The sequence below is a fragment of the Apostichopus japonicus genome, chromosome 3, assembly GCF_037975245.1.
Source record: "Apostichopus japonicus isolate 1M-3 chromosome 3, ASM3797524v1, whole genome shotgun sequence".
Taxonomy (NCBI): domain Eukaryota; kingdom Metazoa; phylum Echinodermata; class Holothuroidea; order Aspidochirotida; family Stichopodidae; genus Apostichopus; species Apostichopus japonicus.
In genome coordinates, this window is record NC_092563.1 from 29,264,310 (window position 1) to 29,289,073 (window position 24,764).

At 36.0% G+C, this 24,764-nt stretch overlaps 1 protein-coding gene across 3 annotated transcripts; it reads left to right on the forward strand.

Annotated features, from left to right (window-relative positions):
- The first annotated feature begins 34 nt into the window (after positions 1 to 34).
- On the forward strand, positions 35 to 22,889 carry LOC139965797 (translin-associated factor X-interacting protein 1-like). Of its 3 annotated transcripts, none has more exons than XM_071968509.1 (17): positions 35 to 140; positions 1,627 to 1,723; positions 3,231 to 3,369; positions 4,078 to 4,338; positions 5,424 to 5,558; positions 5,849 to 6,013; positions 6,624 to 6,805; positions 7,323 to 7,434; positions 9,015 to 9,076; positions 10,070 to 10,159; positions 11,125 to 11,275; positions 11,971 to 12,099; positions 12,530 to 12,700; positions 13,511 to 13,600; positions 14,091 to 14,243; positions 15,956 to 16,062; positions 20,374 to 22,889. In XM_071968509.1, the coding sequence occupies exons 2-17, from the start codon at positions 1,674 to 1,676 to the stop codon at positions 20,591 to 20,593; spliced, it is 2,217 nt and encodes a 738-aa protein (XP_071824610.1). In that variant the 5' UTR covers positions 35 to 140; positions 1,627 to 1,673; the 3' UTR covers positions 20,594 to 22,889. The 3 variants fall into 3 exon arrangements, with proteins under 3 accessions (XP_071824610.1, XP_071824608.1, XP_071824609.1); XM_071968507.1 differs by having other exon boundaries at positions 91 to 234; XM_071968508.1 differs by lacking the exon at positions 35 to 140 and adding an exon at positions 293 to 547.
- Positions 22,890 to 24,764: the final 1,875 nt, after the last annotated feature.

Here is a 24,764-nt window from a genome sequence, read left to right on the forward strand (position 1 = left end):
ACAACAAATTTTCGATCCTCTCAATGTTCCCTTACAGAACTACTAGATTCCAGTGTGAAAAAAATATATGAACAATCTGAAAGAGGAAGTACGTTTCCCAGTCTGGGAGGTCAGTGCCATGGCAACCGGGAAATCCCCATGTAAGTTGCTGTGTCCGATGAAGTTGTAAACAAAACCAAATTATTTTATGATTTTTTAAGTATTCTGTTTGGAATCGTCTCGTACTTTACACAGGTAATATTTAAGGAAAGTGTGCCGTTGCGGTTAACCGTTTAGAAGTCCCTTTCACATACTAGATTTAAACCTGAATTGAAATAACAAACTGATTTAGCCTAAGGTATTTTATACGTACAGTAGGCTATCGTTAGTTACATAGTCAAGTTAGGATAAACATTTAGTGTGGCACAGTACAGTAGCCTAGGCATACTACAGTACTACTTACTACGCATGGGTTGTGGAGTAACTTTGCGTATCGCCAACTTCGCGTATAATATCATACATATGTAGCTGCACTGATACTTGATGATAGACACTAGTTGATGTACTCGTAAGTCAAATTGTAACCACTTTTCCAATCGAAATTTTAATCTACAAAGCCTAACAGAAACAGCCAAAATTGACACTGTGAAATAAGAAAAAATCACGTTGTAATTTGAGACAGTTTCGTGTTTTATTCCACCCAGTTATCAGAATTATACAGAAAACTTTGTCGCATGAGCCAAGTTATTTCCTTACTTCGAGCAGTTTGACTCCCAACCTGTACAAGTATAGTTCTTTTTTTTCTGGCAGAATCTGGTCATGGATGGAATGAAATCACTGTATAGGCCTAACCGAAAGATGTAACATAACTGAGCCAAGTAGAGATTGTCATCGTTTAAAATAAAATTAATTCCTTTTTGAGAATTTACTGTATACCATTCATATCTAAGTCCCACTGAGCCTTCACTCTGGTTCAGTAAAGTATTTAATCTTTTCATACCTGGAGGAGGGTTAAGGTCCACATAACAAAACAATAATTACAAATTTGTGAGCCATTGTGCTCATGCAGAAGGAAAGAAGGGAAACAATAAAATTAAAATATCCTAGTCTAATGTTAGTAACCTTAGGCCTACATGTTATCTAACGTTGGCTTAACTTAGGCCGTAAACCCTTCAAAAGAATAAAAGTTTATTGTTCTAGGCAAGGTAAGAGTCTCATAGGCCTAGAGACCAGAGTCAAAATAGTACCACCAATATATGCCACACAGTATTTATATAGTTAGGCTATAAAAGAGAAGGCAAGAAGAGTAAATGCAAACTGCAGGCCTAGGCAACAGTGGTAATGTTTTAGATTTCAAGACCAATAATATTGCAAGCTAATTTGAATCAAAGTTTTCACTGCAGAAAATGACACTGAAGAGAACAGTGCTTCAAACAGGTAAGTATTTTACGACATGCCCATGTTACTAAGAGAGGGAATTCGCAATTACCTTTAGTAAAGCCAACAGTACCAGTAAAACCATTTACAGTTGGCTAACATTAATCTAACCATATTAGATGTTTTACACTTCCACCTTACTGTGATGTCAAAGTTGCAGTGGTGTTTTATAGTAAATGGTTTTTTATTTCTTTTTCTTTCATTTTGTAGTGAATGCGCCCTACATCTGTGGAAATTAAAACTTTGATATCTTAAAGATGTCCACCAAAGCTATACAAAAACTTCCTCCTATTCCAGCAGGTAGAAGGTATGTATGTTTGTAATGTACAAATAGTTGGTGATATTCATTTTAAACGCTTGATGTTACCTAGAGATGACATTAAAATCATTAATTAATGATAACTAAACTAGTGAATGGTAAACTTTTCAACTTTCTGTCAAAGCAAGACATGCATCATTTAAAGATCATAAGTATTGGCGCAAAGTTTTTACTTCCTAGTATCTAAAATGGTGAAGCAGATTCAATTAATACAGCTGTGATATTAAAGGGTGTGAAGACTCGCGCAAAAAGAACCGTCTGATGCCGGTAATCTGACCTAGTTTCGAATGAGGTGTAACAGAAGTGTTAGACACCACCATCGATCCCAGAAAATACACACACAGCTTGCTACCCTGGGTAATTAGACACTAGTGTACAGTCAGTACATACAGCTGCGGTCAATACCCACAGCACAGTGTACATAGCAGTGTGGACATCTCAGGTCTAGATAAAAGATAACAAGGTATCACGTTTCATTACTGTCTGCATTTTGTAGCGACACAAAAAAAACTTCACTTGCTAGCAACGGAAAGTTAACTTTATCAGATGGCCGCACACAGTTTGGGGCGAGTCTCAGTGGCGGAGCTAGGGGTATTGGTCAGAGGGGGCGAGAATGGTCTGTAGGGGCGCTTTCGACACTATCTAAGCGGAGCGCCAGAACAGGTTGGCGCGGTGCCTACAGATTTTTTTGAGTAAAGATACTCCCTAGATCGCCGGAAATGACCCTTTCCGGGCCTTGCTAATTTGCAGATAAACGAAGAATAAATAGCCGTTTAGCATTTTGTCAGAAATTACACCAAAGAAATGTGACAAATGTCAATAGGTAGATGAGAGCGCAGTAAAAATGTCAATAATCGCGAATAAGTAAAAAGTGGTAAAAAGCTGGAAAGGGCGCAAGCAGTCCATTAGAGTCCGTCAGGGGGGGCATCCGCCCCCCCCCCCCGACTGTATGGACGCTCCGCCACTGGCCAGTCTTCAATGCCTTTAAAAGCATCAAGGACTGAGTTAGAATTTTGCAAGTGGATTTCAATACATTCTGTTACATGATGCATGCCTTGTTGTAAGATACCGTAGTTGAGACCATGAAGTATTTCTACTGCTAGAAATGGTACAATGCTGTCACATCACACTAAACAAGAGAAGAAGGTTATAGGTCATCAAGTTTGGTCCCAAATTTTAGCATTCTACAAATTATTTAGGTGTTCTCAAGAGTAATTGCGGTGAGGTTCTGATTCTTCTACTTTCTTCACAGACATTAAGGAGTGGTCACCTAGTCAAATCAATGTCTCAGTGTGATAAGCACTTTTAGTATGGCAGTAAATATGCATGTTGAAATTAGAACATGGGTGACCATTATCTGAATTTCTAGCAAATTTGAGGCAATAAGTGATGACCTGTAGCAACACATTTTAAAGCTAGTGCTATTGCTCTTATCTTTCCAAAATCCAGGACACTAACTTTATTCCTGTACTGTTCATATTCTTTCCATTTTCAGTAATTCACCTAATGGAAGTAGTATTAAAACAGGCTCAAAATCACCTCATCAATACAATGGACTAGCAGGACCATCTTACCAATTAACAGTCAAAGGTGATAATACTAAACACACTCTTCCCCAACCATCGACACTAAAGGTAAGCATTTATGGCATTTATTTTATTGTCAGTTATGAAAAATTGACGTACGGTCAACGAGAGAGGACAATCAGTTTATAGGAGCAGGTCATATTCTGATGCAAAATATCATGGATTGAAACATATTTCATAAATTTAGAAGATTTAGTTTGTATCAAGCAGTGGTTCTAAATTGTAGAGTTAAATCCTGTTGAGTTACGGTGCTGGCCTTATCTTCTGAAAGACAAGTTGCCAAATTTCTTTTCAAGAAAAAGGATGTGGTTCTTATCTGGATATTAATCCATCTCCCAAATCACTCAGAGGATTCTTATTCAGATGAACAATTTCACAAATTCAAATTTACTTTGTTTCTAGAAATCACAGAACGTAAATTTTGGCCATGTTCATATACAGCTTCACTAGCTACTTAAGCATTGTGATTTTAATGCTTTGCACTGCTTGTGTCACCAGAACAACATTTGGAGCCAACAATTCTTCAAAAAAATTAAGAATATCGTCAAAATAAATATCATTTAAATGTCAAAGCAAAAATGGTCTATGTAAATATTATAAGCAATGCAAGCATTAAAGAATATCAGGCATATTGCATGTCAGTGAATATATCTATAAATGCTATTCACAACTGGAGGACTGGATCATGAAATAAACCTGTGAAGATTTGATCTTTCTAGTTTTTGAAATTAATAAAAACTATTCTTCAAACTACAGCCTTTTGTCGATACACAGTCTGGTGCATTGGACTCTTGGCCAGCCCACTGCACGTCCCAAGCCACAACCAAGCTAGGTGTGTCATCAAACAGGCCATCGAAACATTCAAAACAGAGCCAGTTGAAGGCACGGGACAATGAAGGAGAACCTTACCAGTCTATGGTGCCCAAACCTAAGTTTCTGGAACAGCTAGAGAACTTCCTCAGAAAGGAACTGAGAAATGCAGAGACTGACGGTACCCCTAGTGAAACCAGGCTGCAGGTATTAGTTCTGTAACAACCACCTGCATCTATGATATAGTCTGTAACTCTTTGTTAAATGCAGAGACTGATGGTACCCCTAGTGAAACCAGGCTGCAGGTATTAGTTCTGTAACAACCACATGCATCTATGATATAGTCTGTACCTCTTTGTTAAATGCAGAGACTGACGGTACCCCCAGTGAAACCAGGCTGCAGGTATTAGTTCTGTAACAACCACCTGCATCTATGAAATAGTTCTTAACCTTGTATTAAGTGGAAATCTGGTTACATATCATCTCACCTTATTACTTTAATTTTAATAATTAGTTTAAAGGCTATTTAAACCAGAGAAAAAAAAAACAGACATCTTTACATTGTCCTTTTAGCTACAGTACAACCTGTCAAATGCAATACTACAGTAAAATACTTCCAATGAGTCATAATGTATCCACTCAACTAATCTTGTCGGATTCATCAATAGATATAATGTATCCAGATTAATGTCAGACTTTATGAACACCAATGTTTAGTATACATGATAGAAAATTGTTTTTTTTTAGTAATCTTTAATCCATGTATTTAAAGAATAGTATGCAAATACGACAATATATGTTTTACTGACCTTTTTCTTGTACAATTCTAAAATTCTACAGAGAAAGCAATAATAAATATAATATCATTGTGGAAACAAGGAGTGAGAAACAGAATGACAAAGAGATATGTCCTGCTCTAACTGTCTAATCGGAACGCTGCGGTCAGAAGATTAAAGATAATGGCTCTTTGGGAGGTCTAGTACCTTCATTAAAGGGATAATTCCTATATATATATGCTCAATAATACTTTTCAGGCATTCTGGTAGATTTTGAGTATCTCATAGAGGAATTCATAACATAAATCTCTTCCTTTCTATGACCTTTAAAGGGGCATGAAGCCACATTACAACTGCTCAAATGCTAAGGCTTTAATTCTACCAGTTATTCTCCATGTAATATCTGATCTTGTGGGATGTGATTAATTTTGTGATATTAACAGATCGATTTTACAGATCGATTTTCAGACTAGTAAATATGTTTAATATGCATGATATTAATTGATTACTTTTCAGGCCTTCAGGGAGGTGTTTGAGTATCTCATAGAGGACTTTAAGACCTACAAACCTCTTCTGTCAGCAATCAAGAATGAATATGAGATGAAGCTCTCTCACCAACGAGAACAGATTCGAGAACTGGAACCACTGAAAGTGCGTATAAAATGGCTGAATCAGTTGGGAATTTTTCTACATTGATTGTGAATATTCTTATTAAGTGAAAAGTGATTTGATTGATGATTTTAAGTGCTGTTTTGCATTCTTTATTTCATCTTTTTCTCAAAGAATTCATTGTAGAGAAAGATGGAGTGATAATAATCCGCAAAATTGACAATAAAGGAAAGCTACTTTTCCCTCACGACCATATCTAGATGGTCGCATTAATTGCCAAATAAAACGTTAAGATCGAAGACACACATGTCTCATTTTGAAATCTTTAATAGGCTATGTTGGTGACAGTGTCAGAACAGTGTAATCAGAAGATCATGGCATTCAGAGAGGAGGAAAGGCAGGATATAACCAACCTAAAGCAAGAAAAATTGGAACTGCTGGAAAAGATCGATGCCATGAAGGAGGAACACATTTCACTCCAGATGCAAATTGAAAAGGTAGGCATCACTCCTGGCAAGGTTGTAATAAGTGGTTTGTTCGTAGGTGAGGACAAATCTATATGGCTCGACAAGCTACTTTTATGGTACCAAACTTGGTGGACAACAAGCTATAAACCTTCACTGACTTCTGAAGTGTTAACTACATATCAGTTTGCCTGGCAATCAGATTTGCCGTTTTGGACAACCCGCCAAGGAAGACAATGATAAAATTCTTCAAATAATCAGGCTTGCCGGTTATTAGTGAATGAGACGACACTATTAGGGTTTCATAAAATGCTGTCCAGTGCCAAGGAGAAAAGGAAAGGGGAGGATAACAATTACCCAAACCTACAGTCTCATAATTTTGTGCTGATTAGAGCAGAATGACTTTCCTGGTTTGTGTCCAAGATATCATAAAACTCCTTGGAAATCCCCCTTTTACAACCTAAGGTTAAGCTTTTTTTTTTAAATTCTCAAGCTTAAACTTTTTTCAGAAATTCCCTTCAAAGATTTATCTATTGTTTGATTGTTATTTAGGGTCGTATATGAATTGTTCCTTTAAAGATCTACAAGTGCTAGCCACAAAGTCACAAATTGTACACCATTGTTTTGATTTGATGTCTCGTAGCTTCAAGATGAAGTGGCTGTGGAGTATATGAAGTACAGAGATGAATGTGATGCTAGGAAGTTGCTGGTTTCAGACATCAATGACTTGAGGTACCAACAAGAGGATGTAAAGAAGTCACAAGCCAATGAACAACAATCCGAAGAAGAAAAAGAAGATCCTGTGAAACTCAAGATCGCTCTGAAGTAAAATTTTTAGGTTTATCTTTGTAGAGAGTGAAATGTGTAGTTGGGAATACAATCACAACTTTTAAATCTGGTAACAGCAGCTGTCAATTCGGAATAGAGTTCAAGAATAGTTTAATTCTCCTCTTTTTTTTTTTATCGTTGTTTCAGCAGAAAAGAAAGTAAGTTCAAACTAAATTCCCTGGACAAGCATTACAGACAATCCCCCCCAATTACCGAATTTCCACAGTGTTATTGAACCTTGAAAAATGATATAAATCTGAAGTTTAGCAATTAATGCACTATGAAGACTTTTGTTTACAGTTGTAGCTTATATGATTACCTCATATCATTTCATATGCACAATTTTTGACATCAGATAAAAAGCTATTGTCACATATTAAATTTGATATCTACCCATAAATCTTCATTTTATGCTTTCATGGCAATTAAATTCAGTTTTATGCTTGTGAGGTTTGTACACTCAGTTCTCGACCCTGCAATTTGTTACAAAGCTCAATTTTATCGCTGAATATAGAAAAAGTCGGGAGGACCTATCAGAAGCTACAAGACGGTTGAATGAGATGATTGCCAACTACGGGGATGTTGTTCCCAGAAGAGATTTTGAATTCTTGAAGGCTGATTTTGAGGTAAGACCAGTTAAATATCTCTAGCATCTTTAGCATGGTAATAGTATGAGACAAGATGTTTCAAAATTAGAACTAATTAGTTCTTCTAGTTGTTTATCACAAAACATGCTCAGTTATATAAGGTTAAGCTGATATTTTGGTTCATTGTATACAGACACAAGAGTGTGACAAATGTTTTGTAACTGTAAGTGACTATTACTTCGCATTTCTAAAAGGAATTCATGTATTATTCTCCTTCAAAGTTATCTTCAAAGTGGTGAAGCATCAACTGCAAAAAGTGTTATTGCTATCTACTTGTAAATAATAACTGGCACTATAGTTGTAACAACTTTCCTGCTTGTCATTAAAACATGGATTTTATTAGCTCATACCAGCATGCTGGTGTGAGCTATTGTTACAGTGCGGCGTCTATCACTCTATCACTCTATCCGTCAACAATTGGTAAAACCGCTCCCACTCGCACAGTGGTTGATGGAATTTCATGAAACTTGGACACAAGGACCATTGGGTATAGGGCCATCAGAGATGGTCCGAAATTTGGGGTCAAAGGTCACCTGTGGGCCGTAATGGTCCATTTTGTGGAAATACGCAAAATGCTTCTTCTCCTACAGATTCCATGGTACAATGTTGAGGGTTTGTCACGATAGTACTATGGAAGTTTTACATTCAGGGTGTTCATGAATTTGAGATCAAAGATCAACTAGGGGTCTTTTGTGGCCCGGGCCGCGGCCCTATACTTTCAAATTGCTCCTGTTCGTACAGTGTATGGCCAGTTATAATGAAACTTGGTCACAACGTTCCTCGGGATGAGAGTTACGAGGGGTGTTCGGAAAATTGAGGTCAAATGTCATTTAGGGGGTCATTGGGGGTCATTCTTTGTAATATTTTCAAATATCTCAATCTCCTCAAGATTTTGATGGATCATATTCAAAGTTGAACTGATGATTGTTGGATTGTGTATGAATAAGGTGATGCCTAATAATTTTTGGTCAAAAGTCAATTAATTACAATTAATCCTCATTGTTTAAAAAAATCTGAGCCTTCACCTTTTGCCAAAGCTCCTTTAATTTGTCTCCCAGTCCCTGCAGTGTTTGTTTACATTTGTGGTTAAGCTCTGCGGAGGCTGTTAGTGGAATTAAAGCAGGACTGGGAGTTGTTATTAACTGTTGAACTGTAAGCATGAGAGCCCTATAGCCAATCAGCACTTGCCGATTCTTAGAAGTCTTTGAGCCTGAGGTATGTAGGCAGCCAAAATTTTGGCAAGGAGTGCTTCAGGTCTGCTCAGGTAGAGGGGAGAAAGTTTAATAGGGTAGGTCAGTGGTATTGTTTGAGAGAGTGGGTAAAATAGGATTTAAAGGGGGAAAATAGGAATTATAGCCAGTGGTGTGGCCAGGATTCTGCTAACGGAGTGGGGGGGGGGTTATCCCTCATGGGCCCAAAATTGGTGGAATCTGAAAAGTGGCCTGAAATTTGGTGGGCCATAAAGTTTTGTGGGCCCTACATTTTTAAGCTCGAATAGGTATGAGCTTCTGCACCATTGGTGCTCTAGTTTTGAAAAAATTTGCTTTTCATTGCTATAGAAAATAGAAATAGAGAAGGACGACCTCCATACAGACCATGAAACTCTCCAGAAGGAACACGAGTAAGTATGATATATATTTAATGCTGGATATTCAACATCTACCACTATCAGAACTGACATTTTAATTTAGTTGGGCAGTTAGTGTGCTTCTGGTGGCCCTTACCCCTAACTGTTACTTTCCAAAACAAATAGAAACATTTGGACAAATTCTACAACAGTATTATATATAGCAGAACATGGTTTGTAAGCCTAGTCTTATTTGCACATATAATTTGCACAATCTTAGCTCAGAAGAAATAAATACCAGCCTTCATACAGACTAATGCACTAGTTTTATGTGTACTTTGAAAAGTGAAAGGATCCAATTGTATAAGTTAAGTAATGAAATCTCACCATCTGTTTTAGGAATTTTTTTTCTTTGGCTAATACAGCCAGGGAATGTTCTGTAAAGGCATTGAAGACTCGCCCCAAACCGTGTGCCACGCTCTGAAAAAGTTAACTTTCTGTTGCTTGCAAATGAAGTTTTCTTCTTGTAGCTACAAAATGCAGACAGTAATGAAACGTGATACCTTGTTATCTTTTATCTGGACCTGAGATGTCCATCGCTGCTATGTACACTGTGTTGTGGGTATTGACCGTAGCTGTATATATTGACTGTACACTAAAGTGTCTAATTACCGATGGTTGCAAACTGTGTGTGTATTTTCTGGGATCCATGGTGGTGTCTAACACTTCTGTTACACCTCATTTGAAACTAGGTCAGATTGCCGGCATGAGACGTTTCTTTGTGCGCGAGTCTTCACACCCTTTAAGTGATTGCCACTCCAATCCTAACTGCTTGTTTCAAGTATTAAATACTCAAGTGTCAGACTTTTTCGTTTGGTTTTGTCAACAATGCTTTTGATATGCTAAGTAAAACTATTTCAGTTATGGACTTATGATTCTGTCCCAAGAGGATACAATAACCAACACAACTGTAACTGTCCAGCAATGTTGGATAGGAGTGAGACAACATTAGTAGACATATTATGTGGTATCTGAATTGCTTTGCAGAATATTACAAGACACAGCGGCAAAACTTCAAGAGGAAAGGGACAAATATCTGGAAGAATGGGAATCCTTGAAGGGAAGAGCCACACCAAGGTGAGTCATCACTGGTCACTAATGCTATATATCTACTATGCTTGATTGTGCACAAACACAGGTACATGTGTAGTCTTGAACTATCATAGTCCAATTTGAGAATCATATTTTAACAGACATTTTGCGCCACCAATCTGCCATGAAACTAGAGTTGGCGGAATTCCAAAATGGCTGAATAAGTCAAGGATCATCTTTAAAGGCATTGAAGACTCGCCCCAAACCGCATGCTGCCCTCTGATAAAGTTAACTTTCTGTTGATTGCAAATGACGTTTTCTTCTTGTCGCTACAAAATGCAGACAGTAATGAAACGTGATACCTTGTTATCTTTTATCTAGACCTGAGATGTCCACCGTAGCTGTATGTACTGACTGTACACTAGTGTCTAATTACTGACGGTAGCATGCTGTGTGTGTATTTTCTGAGATCGATGGTGGTGTCTAACACATCTGTTACACCTCATTCGAAACTAAGTCAGACTACCGGCATGAGACGTTTCTTTGTGCGCGAGTCTTCACACCCTTTAAGCTGACATGAGATAGCAGCATCTGTCTCTGAAAAAACAACAGACAGTGAAAAAGCAGGGTATCACTATGACTAACCAATAGCGATGTATATATATAGAATGTACACACATGTATATGAATATCATATTCAACAGGTCACCAGAGTCTGTTTACTCTGCATTTTAAACTGTAGTAGATGATGCAATAGAAAGGCGTTAACAAACAGAATTCCAATGACATTGGATATTTAGGTAATTCCATGTAGCTAGTCACATTTGAAGTATTTATCATGGATTCTCTGTTAATGCATTGTTATGATATTAATGGATATGCTGCTTCTGTCCTTGGCTCATAGCTACAGAAAACTAGTCTAATTTAAAAGTCGTAAATTACCAAAGTAATCAGACACAAAACGTGTTCTCTGTGTTTTTTCTTTATTTCACTCTATACGAAATATACAGACCTGACTGGGATAGGTGTGCCAAGGTACTGGAAGGAGGGGAAGAAAGGTGGAACATGATATCGCAGGGTAAAAGTTGCGATCAGTTGGTGGAATTATTGCTGAAGGAGATTACAGGTGATGGAGAAGGGTACGAGTACCTGGAACCTAAGGTAAGCTGGAGTTAGATCAGATACTGTGTCAGCAGACACAGCATTGCTGTTGCTAAAGTCATTAGTTGGTGGAGCCATGGGCATCGATTTATTGTTATAATTGAAGTAGCATACATAGGAGTACATGAACACTCCTGACAAAGATGCTTTCAGCGTTCGTGAGAGAGGTAATCACATCTCATACATGGAATCTAGAGATATGTACTTAACGTCGGTGCCTTTCAATTATAAGGTTCGAGTTCGAGTGACTCCAAGATTAATGTAGGTCGTCCAGTTACAGAGTTGTTGACAATTGACAATTCATAATCATGGACGTTAAATATGAATCTAAGAGACTGACTTCGGTCAGCTTGCTGCTTTGATAAGCCAATGACGGCTTCTTCGCGAGTTCCTGCTTGCAGGAGGATCTAAATACATACATACATACTTCAAAATGCTTTCAAAGTTGTTGAAAGTGTCAAAGGAAGGGCCACACTCAACAAAGGGATGCCACTTCTCTTAAGAGGGGTGAGAGCAATTTCTGTTTTGTGAATCGACAATGAGCACTCTTGTAGATGTTTCAAACTAAAACAAAACAGTGAAAGTTTGTGCACAAGGAATGATAATGGCAAAATATCTGGGGATTGTGCTTTCCATATAATGATATTGTAGTGAGCATTTGTGATCCTCAGCTTCTTTGATCTTCTTGCCTCAAGGGTCTTGGCGAGGATGTTCCAGTTTATCTGAGATACGAGGGGAAGATCCGTAAGAGAAAGATGGACAGGAGGGATGCGGGTATTATCTTCAAGGAGATGTGGACAGAGAAAGCTAAGAAAGATGCTGATGTAAGTACCAGGGAATTCTTACCACATTGAAAAACAATTTGCTTGGCTAATCCTGTAAACTTTGTTTGGAAGGTTTGGTCAATTTGGTTAACATGATTACTGTTATTGAACTTCGGGCTATGTGCTTTCTCAAGCGAGAGTTACAACTTTTTGAATAGATTTGTTTATGGGTAAGGAACGACAATCAGCAGGATATTGATACATTACGTAAAAAATATGGTTGCTAATGTATATGTGTCTAATTTTTCAGATAATTCCAAAAAAAAGGAGACTTACAAACACTTTAAAATGCCTGGAAATATGATTCACTAATTTCACAGTTGATTTAAACTCCTCACTGACCACAACTTCACAGCAAATACATGGTCAGTGCAGCATATCTTTGTACTGGCATTAATTGTTGTTGTTGTTGTTATTTTGATTTTACCAGAAAACTGATGGTAGCCTAGAGAATATTGCATCATTCTTTGCTCAGTTCATGCAACAAAAGTATGGTGAACACAGAGCAGCCTTTGAGTGGACTTACAACCTGGTCGACATCTGTGAACATAATGAAGAGAACGACCATCTAAAGATGTTCTACTCGATTCTTACAGATGAGGTAAGTGAACTTACGGGAAGACGTTTGAGGATTGCCGTAGTAAAATGAAGTGGCTGATATGTGATACTACAAGATGAAAAGAAAATGGAAATGTTGCTGCAATATTTGGTTTTCAAAATATGCATAATTATTCTTTTCATATAAGGTAATATACATGTATGATGATGTCACCTTCTTGGGTGAGACTAATTCATTAATGATAGATGGTAGGCAGCAAATGTGAAATTTAACACCACCCAGTTTTTGTTGTTATCAATTTTGTCATTCCATTAGAACTGTCATTGGGACATCAAAATTTGTGATCTTGCTGTTGATTTGTGTGATCATTCTAAGGTTTTAATTAAAATAAATAAAAATAAAATAAAACTGTTAGCAAACTGCTTATCCACTAGCGAGCCTGTGTAGGAGAATGTGTAAAAGTAAATTGGCCTGACGTTTCGATCCTAGCAGGATCTTCTTCAAAGGCTAAATGACAAGTGCCTTTGAAGAAGATCCTGCTAGGATCGAAACGTCAGGCCAAGTTACTTTTACACATAAGGTTTTAATTGACGGAAAATTGTTGAACTGAATGATCTTTAAGTTGTAATGGTCTCTGTGTGCTTGGCCAGTAACTGGAAAAATTAGAAAAGAAATAAGAAATAAGTTTAATTCCACTGTTACTGCTTAAAAGGTGATTTACATCACCATGTTTTTGGTCTCAACTATTCTTATGTCACTGTAAAATTGGATTGTCTTGAAGACATCAGTAATTGACCTTTGACAAAGAAAGAAGTTTCAACTTATTATTATTTTCTTATATTTCTTGACTAGTTGGATGAGAGAGTTTATCATAGTTTCATGGAGAGACTCTCTAATCTCTTTGAGACTCTAGAGAAGAAAGATGAAGAAACAGGAGGCGAGGTTAGTTAATTAACCATTCATCTATTGTTCTTTCATTGCTCATTTACCATTCATATGTCATTCCTGTTTTGTTCAGTTTCCTTGCAGGTTGTAAACTCTAACAAAAGTAAAATCACGCTTTACTGTAGCTTGTTGTCCAAACCATTTACAATAATAAATTCTGATTTATAAGGCCTCACAAATAGACATTGCCCCACAGTAGATGCTTAATATATTAGAGTTGTTGTATTTAGGCATAATTTTGTATTTAGCAACATGTAGAAGAAGGGACAAGTTTCACTATCAATAGCTGAATCGTATGGATGGGATTATGTGAACTAAGTTTGACATTTTTTTAGTTTTATCATGGAATGTTGTATCTTTCAAAGCACTCTTTGGCTGATTTGATGTTTTTTGTCATTCATCTCTTTCAATCTCTATATAGAGCTGGTTGTTTTGGAAGAATTGTTTTATCTTATGTCTTCTATTTTTCATTTTGGTCCTGTTTCAGGGGAAACTTACCACAGAGGTCTTTGAAGATATTATTAAGGAGTACTTTCCCATCAAAGATGAGGATAGCGTTGCAGCTCTGATGGAAGCTGTAACTGATGAACTGACATTACAGGAAACCGAGAAGATTGATTACCGAGAACTCTTCACTGAGGTAAGAAGATCAAAGAATATTTAAAGCAACTGCTTGTGTTTGCAGTGTTCATGTTATCACTTTGACGTACCTATAGCGATGTATATATATATATATATATCCCTACCCATGCAAAAAGTCTCCTACCCATGCAAATACAGTCAACCATTGAATATTGACTGGGAAATAATAAACAAATTTGACAAGAGCAAAAACATCTTTTGCTAGAGCAGGAAAATAAGCATTGCAAGTCCTGTGCTTTACACATGAATTGGTAGATGTAACCAGTGTAACCTTCAAGGTTTATAAACAATCTAGAAAAAAAGAAAATGCTATTGACTGGTAAAAGGCGATTCACATCTTTTTGAAATACTTCACACCATTAAAATGGATCATTCAATTTTTAATGTATGTGATTTGGTGGAAAGTACAACATTTGAGTCAGAGGATGTCATGGCTGAATCCAAAGGGAGGTTTAGAAGCAGTGCCTTGTATGCATCTTAGACGTTACTATTACTTTCATATTTGCTCAGATTAGTTTTACTTCATCACCCACAGCACTTTCCAAGTTGACATATCTCTTTTAAATCATCCAAAAAAGGAAAGAACTTTAAAATCAGTCAGTATGTCCTTGATAGCCATATTACCCCCAACATTCACATGATGTCATTGAAATGAATGCAACTGAGGCATCTGTGATAATACCTTTGGAATCATACCACCATCATTCACATCATGATAGATGGTTGGTTGCTTATTAGTTGGCATGTAGCTGGTAAGGTATCCTGGACTAACATGAACATCTCAGTGTTCCCTCAAGGTTTAGGAACCAAAATGATTGACATCTTGTAGACATGTTGTTGTAAGAGACACTGCTATCAGTAGAAGTTGTAAATCTATGCGGATTGAGAAAGGACTCTTTGGAGGTCTGAGGCTCATCACTAAAAGTGCCTGGACTACCTAGTTTAACACAGAGACCTTCAGGTCAGGACCTCAGATACAAACACATTTCAGTAGGAAATCGTTATACTATTAATGCCTCAAATAACATGTTTACAATGCATTACAAATTTATCAAGGACAAAGTGTTGATTGCCATCTGAGGGTACTCTGTTGCTCATATGGAAGCTACAAAAAAATGCTTTAGTTGAATAATTAGAGTTTATAAAAACAATGAATTAACATTAACATATAGGTCTGCACTTAGGACAAGAGGTCATCACCAGTTTTAGCCTTTAAAGGAGCATTCCTGAGATTATTATCATATACTACACAGCTGAATATCTTGAAACTTGGAACAGCCATGGGAACATGACCAGCACTCAAATTTTCTTTCTTCGTGGACTATGACATTGTTAGCAGCTTTTATTTAACTGTAAGATCTTGAGAAAATTATTCCTCTTTTGAATTTACAAGGGGACCAACAAGAATTAACAATACAAGAAATATCTTGACTATCTTGATTGAACTCTCTTCAGTTTGTAAATATTTTTATTTTTTTAATTTAATTTTTTTATGATTGTCATCTTTTGCAAAATGTCTGCCTACAGAATATGTTCTTCTTTAAAATTGTCATCAATGATTATTTCCCTGGATTCTTGAAGCTGACTCAAACCTACGATCACCTAATTCATGAACCTAGCATTTCTAATGACATATTAAGTCTAACATTCTGACTGTATGCCTGTGATATATGAACATGTTGACCAGATAAATGCTTTGCTCTGATGCAGGAGGAAGATGGCAGTACTGGTCCCTTCATCAACAAATTACGATCTCAGGATGAGGAGGAGAGGACGTACTATGTTGAAGAAATCAGAAAGGAACTTGGAGAAAAGGGGTGAGTTTGTCCAGGAGATATTTAAAATTGATTTTTTTATCAGTTGTTTAAGACTTCATATTAAAGTGCTACATTAGCCACGGACTGTCCACTTTCAATAATTTGTTCATTGCCAATGTGAATCACAACTTGTGACTGGGATCATACTATCCTTTCTCATCTTGTAGTGAATTCTAATTGCAATCCAACAAGTCTGAAAGTGAAATAGAAACTTTGGAGACAGTGATGTGATTCAAAGAGTTGCTATGATAACAAACTTTTGAAAGTACAAAGATTCAAATGCATAGAAAAAAACAAAACAAAGAGATGGAAGCTGATGTAAATATCTTGAAGAGGAATCTGATGATTGACACTTGAGGTATCAGCAGCTGAAAATGTACAAAATGAGGAAACATTGAATAGAATCTTGAAAGCTGAATCTTGAAAAAATATGTAAATTAGATAATGAATATTCAAAACAGTATGAAAGTAGTGGAAACAACTACAGTTTGCATTCATAGAAATAGAAGTAGGATTAAAAAAGACAAAAGCCCACAGATAGCTTCTCTTCTTTAATGAACAGTAATAATAGGTAAACATAATATCTAGATAGTCACATGAGTGTTATGGAACTTTTGTGTACCCAAGTGCTCAAAGTTTTGATTGGTCTGTTGGTCTGAAGCGACCACCCTCACTGGATATTGTTTTCCATGCTATGTCAGTTTAGCATAGGTGTAGTCTGAAAACAATCATTTATTGAGTAATATAAATATTAAATGGCATCGTATAAACACATTCCTTTGACCATGGTGATATAGCTCTTAAGACAGGAAAAATAAAGCAATTTGTGGGCTTCATGGAGATATATATAATGATCAAGTGAAATGAAAATAAAAGGAACAATATGAAAGTTAGCCAGTTCAAAGGTGTGTCTTTGTTTTTGTTTTCCTTTTCCCTATTATTATCAAATAATAATAACATTGCAAGAGATGGTAATCTCCTGTATGATATTATTGTGTTTGTTTACATTCATTTGAAATAAAACAATTATAACTATGATTATAATTGTAGCCTAGATGATAGGTCATTAATTAATTGATTATAATCACAATCATGATGAGATTACCTCATAATTGTCTGTATTGCTATCAAGGGTTATCAGTGATTCATGATCCTTCCTCTAGCTAAATATAAAGTCTGCCAAATGAATAGATTCAAATCATAGATCCTTAGACAAGTTCTGTTAAAGTAATTAGCAAGTTGTAACAACGTCAAGATGCTACAACCAAATAATTCAATGAGGGTTTGCTTGGAATGTTACAAGAAGATCAGATTTGCCTCCAAAATTTATTTCTGGAATAAGTTTTACAATTAGCTAACCAGCAGATTGCATTTCAGTACTAATATCCTATAACCATACTCTACTTCCTGTAATATTTCAACTATACACTAGTACACTTTCCTATGTTGGGTTCATATAAGTATTCTTTTAGCCAATAACTATGCACTTTGCTCTTCAGGGAAATAATCATAACATTGGCCATGATTCTCGTATGTAATGTAGGCTAGGCCCATAATGTCTGTTAAGACATTGTTACTAGGTCTGGGCTAACTGTTAGTGTTTCTCGTCATAGAGTAGGCTAGGCCCAAAATGTCTGTTAAGACGTTGTTAGGTCTGGGCTAACTGTTAGTGTTTCTCGTACATAAAGTAGGCTAGGCCCAAAATGTCTGTTAAGACATTGTTAGGTCTGGCCTAACTGTTAGTGTTTCTCACACATACTGTAGAGTAGGCTAGGCCCAAAATGTCTGTTAAAACATTGTTAGGTCTGGGCTAACTGTTAGTATTTGTTTTGAAAAGTTGCCAAACTTTTCTTGGTTTTTAAGCATTTCTTGTGACATATTTGGTGGTTTTTGCACAGAGTGTGACATCTCATTGCCAACTCAACTGGCTGATTTAAGATAGTAAAGTTGATTGTATTGCTGACAAAAATTTGATACAATGTGAGAAACTGACAAAGGCAAATTGCAGGTTCAAGGGGATATGCACAACTGAAAATCTCATCTAATCTGATTGATCAAACCAGAGAATAACTTCATAACTACTTACAAATTAATTTTCCATGATTTCTTCTGATCTGTGGAGGTGTTTACAAATGATAACAGCTTTGTTTGTTAGTTTACTAGGATTTTTTTCACACCTATTTCTGTTAGGTGGCTTTCTTGGGCTTTGAGGTAATGTATCTGTAGTATAGATATGAGTACATCAGCACCAATCAGCTGTTTCATGATTTCAGGTGTGCATGTGGTTTGCATAGTCGTAGCTTTCAGGTCGTGTCAAGGGTCAGAAACACACGCAGGTATCATAATAATTGATGCTGCTGGGATATGCTCTTAAGTCTATTGTCTGTTTGGAGAGTTTGCTTATCTCATTGCTGGCTTTGTATCTACAAGGATTCACAGATGCGAATGATTTTTAAATTGTTTTAAATTACAAGAGATTAAGTAATCCACCTTACACTGTTAATAAAAGAAAGTGGTGCTTGATCACTCCCATACCAGGAAATTGCTTATCTGTGGGATAAGTTCCAAAATCAAAAACAGAAATGTAAATTTACAATTGTACAGATGATAAATTATATCAAATTGTAAAATCATCCCAATTATGAATTCTGAATGTATGGAGAAGTTGTCCCATCATACTATACTGACTTATAGATGATTTAACCTTACAGCACATGCTCAGTTTAAATCATGAAACAGCTTCTTAGATTAGTTCTCAATAGATATACTTCATTACACTGGTTATGGACTCTGCAGTAATAGTTCAACATGTGTAACATTGCTTTAGATACAAGGTAATTACAATGTAATACATATTCATATCTTATATTTACCATCCATATTCATATGTGCCTTGGGGAGTGGCCTGTAATTAGCCAGTTGTAACAGGTTTGTATTAATGCTAGTATCAGTCTGTTCATATCATGCTGCAAACCACTGACAGTATGAGCAGTTCCTTTATCTCTAATAGAATCAGGGTAATAATTCTGCTCTTCCTGTCAGTACATGTGCTTTGAAGCATGACATGAAATGCTTAAGAAAATATCTCCCAGTTTCGTTTGGCTTCAATGGATGATTCAAAGAACATCATCAACTGCTTTCAGTATATCATTACAGTGTAATTGATGACATCAGGACATTACTACCATCAATATTCATCACTGTACATAAACTGTAGACAAGATTTAAATATATCTTATATAAATTCAGCAATTTCTATATATTCTCAAATATCATGTGATGTGTTCATCAATTGCACAATTTTTTCTGCCTCATTTGACATGCAGCTCCCCATTATTGACATTTTATTTTTACATCAGGCATTAAGCCTTCAGAATCACGTCATCTTACGTTTTCTTCTCTTAATGAGAATAATATGTTTATTTTGAAGACGTGAATGGTTTGGTTTGCCTATCTGGGTTAACTACCACAAGGCATGGATTCTTAAAAATAACAAGCAACATCAGCAAAACTAGCTGAGAATTTATTAGAGTGCTTGTTAGATTAACATCCTGCAGAGTTAAAGGGATAATATCTTGGAAATAATGGTTCAAAACTTGCCAGAGAAATACTCAAAGTTTGTTTAACAAAACTTTTGCTGTGTTATGATATCTCAACTTTTTTGTGTCATGGTGTAAGGCCTTGAGGGACACCTTGTGTTCCAAATAGTGTTATAAGTGGCACAGGTTGAACAGTGAAATTTCAGTGTTATCAAGGGATGTCTTCTTTTAGGTCAATTTGTATCCCCTTTAACAGATATATTCAAACCAAAATACATAAAGTGATGTGAATTAGTGTGATTTTTCTTTCTTTTTCAATCTACAATTCCCCAAATGTTATCTGTGTTTTTTGCTTCATTTTCACTAGTTGTTTAGCAACAGCAGTTCCTGGTTGAGAAAGGTTAAAGTTATTTTTCAGGCAGAGGAGCATGCCAAATAAAATGTGAAGCTGTGACCTTGAAGTGTTATTATTTAGTCTGTATTATATTCTTTGCCAAGTTTATCCCTCAAGTTCCTGGCTTAGTGATATAAATTATTTGTTGTACATTTAAAATCCTGCTGTCAACTTTAGAACAAATTCTTGAATAGTTACTGGATATTCAGAAATAAAATGCACAAGTATTATGCTGTACTATAAAATTTAAAGACACCTGTCTTTCACTCATAAGGCTCAATAATGCAGATTCACTGGTATGAGAAATATCTTGCTTGACTTATCTCTGTGTAAAATATCAAAATAATGCATCATCCCACTGATTTTTCCACTCCACAGAGATGTGCCTGTACCAGAGCTGCGTATGGCCATTGCTGTCATTGATGCAGAGATAGATAAGGCCAACATCATGTTTTACCTGACGATTGCGTACGATACCGATGTGGAGACTTTGAATAAAGCAGAACCAGTTTCATTGGATGTCATCTGCCAGAGGCTGCTAAGAGGACCTGTTCGAAGAATTGGTAAACTCAACAGCTCGGAGCTAGAGGACGAGTGAATGAGTAGAAAATTGCATGTAGCATTCATTGGTTTTTGAAAAATAAACCTTTTTGGTGTAATTTTACGAACAGATATCATCTTTTTTCCCCTTTATATTCTTTACCAACTTCTTGGTGAATAAAATTTGACTACTTCCGAAATCAATTAAGAATTAAGATCTTTTTACTGCCCAAAAGGTGAAATCTTCCCTCCCATTTCTATCAAGTAATGTATAAATTTAAAATGCATGAAGCAAAAAACAATGTAGAAACAGCTGCTGTCTCCATTAGAAATTTTAGTCAGTGAACTAGAATTATTTTCCAGAATTATAGGTGTACATAGAAAGGAATGTATCTGAATGTCTAAATCATAATGACTGTTGCAGATACATTGAAAACATGTTAAACTTGAAAGTAGCTTGAAATGGTCAGTAAAACTAAAATGAAAAGGATATGTACAGAGTATTGTATACCATCTACAAATATTTATTGAAAATCTTTCTCTTATTTTGAATATTAAGTTTATAGCATATTGTTCCAGTACCTTGTTATCAAAAGAAACACCTTGAATTTTCAACACAATCTTTATACTATAACATGTATTGGTAATACAGTATTAGAAAGGCATGTGAATTTTTATTCAAACATACATATTATACATATATATTTAACACTGTTCTATTTTTCCAGTGCTATATTTGTTTGGTTCTTTTTTTATTTGTCAAAGTTGACATATTCATTGTCATCATTTTTCCAGTTCATCCAACACTATTTGCTATTGCTAGTAAATTAAAATTTGTTATTCATGATGTGAATTACATAAACTCAAGAGATTTAAGTTTTGTTAAAAGGCTTCCAGTGACATCCATGTTTTACAAAGAGGACCAAATCATCAATCAATCATAAAGATACAGAATATTTAGTATCTTGGTAATATGTTAGGAATAAGTTTAGTTGTTTTCTAGATTGGCTTCCACTGTTAGAAAAATGATTAAAATGTCCATTATATTTAGCTTCCTGTAGCTTGGTCAACTGTGTCAAGCTACAGTGCTACTATGGAGTTACAGTGCTATACATTGCTACTACTACGTCAGTGCCTTCCAATCATAAGGTCCCAAGTTCGAGTCACTCCATGATGAATGTATGTCGTCCAGTTACAGAGTTGTTGACAATTGACAATTCATAATTATGGACGTTAAGTATGAATGTAAGAGACTGACTTCGGTCAGCTTGGGCTTTGATAAGCCAATAAGGCTTCTCTGCGAGTTCCTGCTTGCAGGAGGATCTAATATACATGCATACATAAAAGAATTTTATTGAGTGTAGACGGTTACGTGTCAGTACTGTTTCTAATGTTTGAAATGTTACGTTTTAATCCTTGAATCATCAAACCGTCTATCCCAACAAGATCAGCTCCTTAGAAGTAATACACAAGGTTAAAACAAAATGTTTTGTAGTCTCAAATAACATGTTAGTAGTGACATTACAGGTATGGATTGAAACTTTGTGAATGTTTTCGTTGTTGCTCTGTCGTCTATATCTAAAATAAAGGAAATGATGTGTTTGCCCAGATATCGATGAGTAAATTTAACAAGTAGCTTTAAGCATAGCATCTGAGGTAAATCATCAATTTGACCTTATCAGTTCATACCATAAATTTTTAATTTCTATAAGATGAATAACAGTAAAATTTGATTTAGAAACATTACCTGATATTAAAATTTACCAAGTTTACTTCATGGGAATTCCGTCCTTAAGAAAACTTACTGAGAGCAACATTATCAGGTTTCTTTTTTGTAAAGAATTGATGAGGAATATGTATGATAGTAATTTCAGTCTTGTTGCTGAAGAACAATAATCTACACCTATTACTCCCTTGTAAACATTTAAAAGCCCTGTTTATTCCAGAGTGCATGATCAATTTTGTTTGATTTATTCAATTTTTCTGAAAGCTGCCTTAGAAATGTGTTTATTACTAATGTTGGGCTGTAAAGGTGCAAAGAATAGATATGTTCACAACATAGTCATATTTCATTTCATGTATATAAATGTATTTAACACACTTAGGTGACATTCCCATTTTTCACTTTTAAACTTTTTTTTGTCCATGGCCTGTTCTTCCCTGCAAACTTCATTGTGCAGTATCTGACATTTTGTTGCAGATATCTGTTTTATCTGAGATACTGTTTACATCAGTTAGGAAGTGTTTAAATATTGAGCTATTTTTGGTCATTGTACTGACGTAATATGCCTTGATTCATCTTTCTTTGTTCAGAATATCTCATGGTATAATTACAAAACTTTTGAAAACTTAAATTATCTTTTTATGGTGTATTTTTTTCTTCCTCTCTGAATTAGTCAAAGAAGTGTTCAGCTTTAAATTTAAGGAAGGTTAAACTATGAGTGAGTAGGTTCACCGTGTAGGTGTGTAAAGACTCAGGTGTCAGATATGGCCCTGTAGGTGTGTAAAGACTCAGGTGTTTGATATGGCCTTGTGGGTTGCATTATGGTTCACACTGTAGGTGTGTAAAAGAATCAGGTGTTTGATATGGCCCTGTAGGTGTGTAAAAGAATCAGGTGTTTGATCTGACCCTGTAGGTGTGAATAAAGAATCAGGTGTTTGATCTGGCCCTGTAGGTGTGTAAAAGAATCAGGTGTTTGATTTGGCCCTGTAGGTGTGTAAAAGAATCAGGTGTTTGATATGGCCTTGTCGGTGTGTATATAATCAGGTGTTTGATCTGACCTTGTAGGTGTGTAAAAACTCAGGTGTTTGATATGGCCCTGTAGGTGTGTAAAAACTCAGGTGTTTGATATGGCACTGTAGGTGTGTAAAGAATCAGGTGTTTGATATGGCCCTGTAGGTGTGTAAAGAATCAGGTGTTTGATCTGACCCTGTAGGTGTATAAAGAATCAGGTGTTTGATCTGACCCTGTAGGTGTGTAAAAAATCAGGGTTTTGATCTGACCCTGTAGGTGTGTGTAAAGAATCAGGTGTTTGATATGGCCCTGTAGGTGTGTGTAAAGAATCAGGTGTTTGATATGGCCCTGTAGGTGTGTGTAAAGAATCAGGTGTTTGATATGGCCCTGTAGGTGTGTAAAGAATCAGGTGTTTGATCTGACCCTGTAGGTGTGTGTAAAGAATCAGGTGTTTGATCTGACCCTGTAGGTGTGTAAAGAATCAAGTGTTTAATATGGCCCTGTAGGTGTGTAAAGAGTCAGGTGTTTGATCTGACCCTGTAGGTGTGTGTAAAGAATCAGGTGTTTGATATGGCCTTGTGGGTTGCATTATGCCTCTCTAGGAACCAGGTTAACCTGCAAATTTAATGTGGATATTAGGAAACAGTTAATAAACCTTATGATAATAACATTTAATTCTCCTTCTCAAAGAAATGATGAAAACATTAGATGGTCTATACAGTGTCTTTTGGACCTGCAAAAGAGGTCTTAAATTGTTATCTCTACCCTCTCCCTTGCAAGGGATACAATCAGCAAACCTAATTAAGCCCCCAACACATTCAACAAAGCAGTGTTAAACAAAAAATGGTTAGAGATGTGTGTAGTGTAATAAGTGCAACACAACAAGAGCTGAGCCTACTTGCCAAATGGGAGTAATTAAGTTTCTGCCATTCTAGACATTGCAATAGCATGCTAAACATATCTTTGTAATATGCAACATATCATGCACTTCTCCCAGTCACAAGTCCCCACCTGTCACTCCCAAACACTTTGATGGAAAAGGCTGGTTATGTTACAGGAAAAAAAAAACATTTTTCAGAACTTTTAACATACAACAAATCTATCAGACAATGACCTCTGTACAAACAACGTGTAAATGAGTTGTCTTGTTTATTATTACATTAAAATGTGAGTTATCAAAGGCAGAAAGAAACTGGAAGATTTAAGTTTCTGGTCTCTTGACATTTTCATATGGGATACACACCACAGCATCATTCATTTGGATAATTCGCGCCACTAATATCCGGGCAAGGCTATCAAGAGATAAATCTTACTACCTGTTATCTCATTTTTTTATTCAAGTTTTGATAAGAACCCCAAATTATGACATGGAAAATCAATATTTTGATGAAACACAAAACTTTCAAACGTTTAGGTGTAAGTTACGTCATTTCAAGTAATCAAGCAATCAATATTTCAAGATCAAAGTTCGAACATTGCCAACATTGCGCACAAA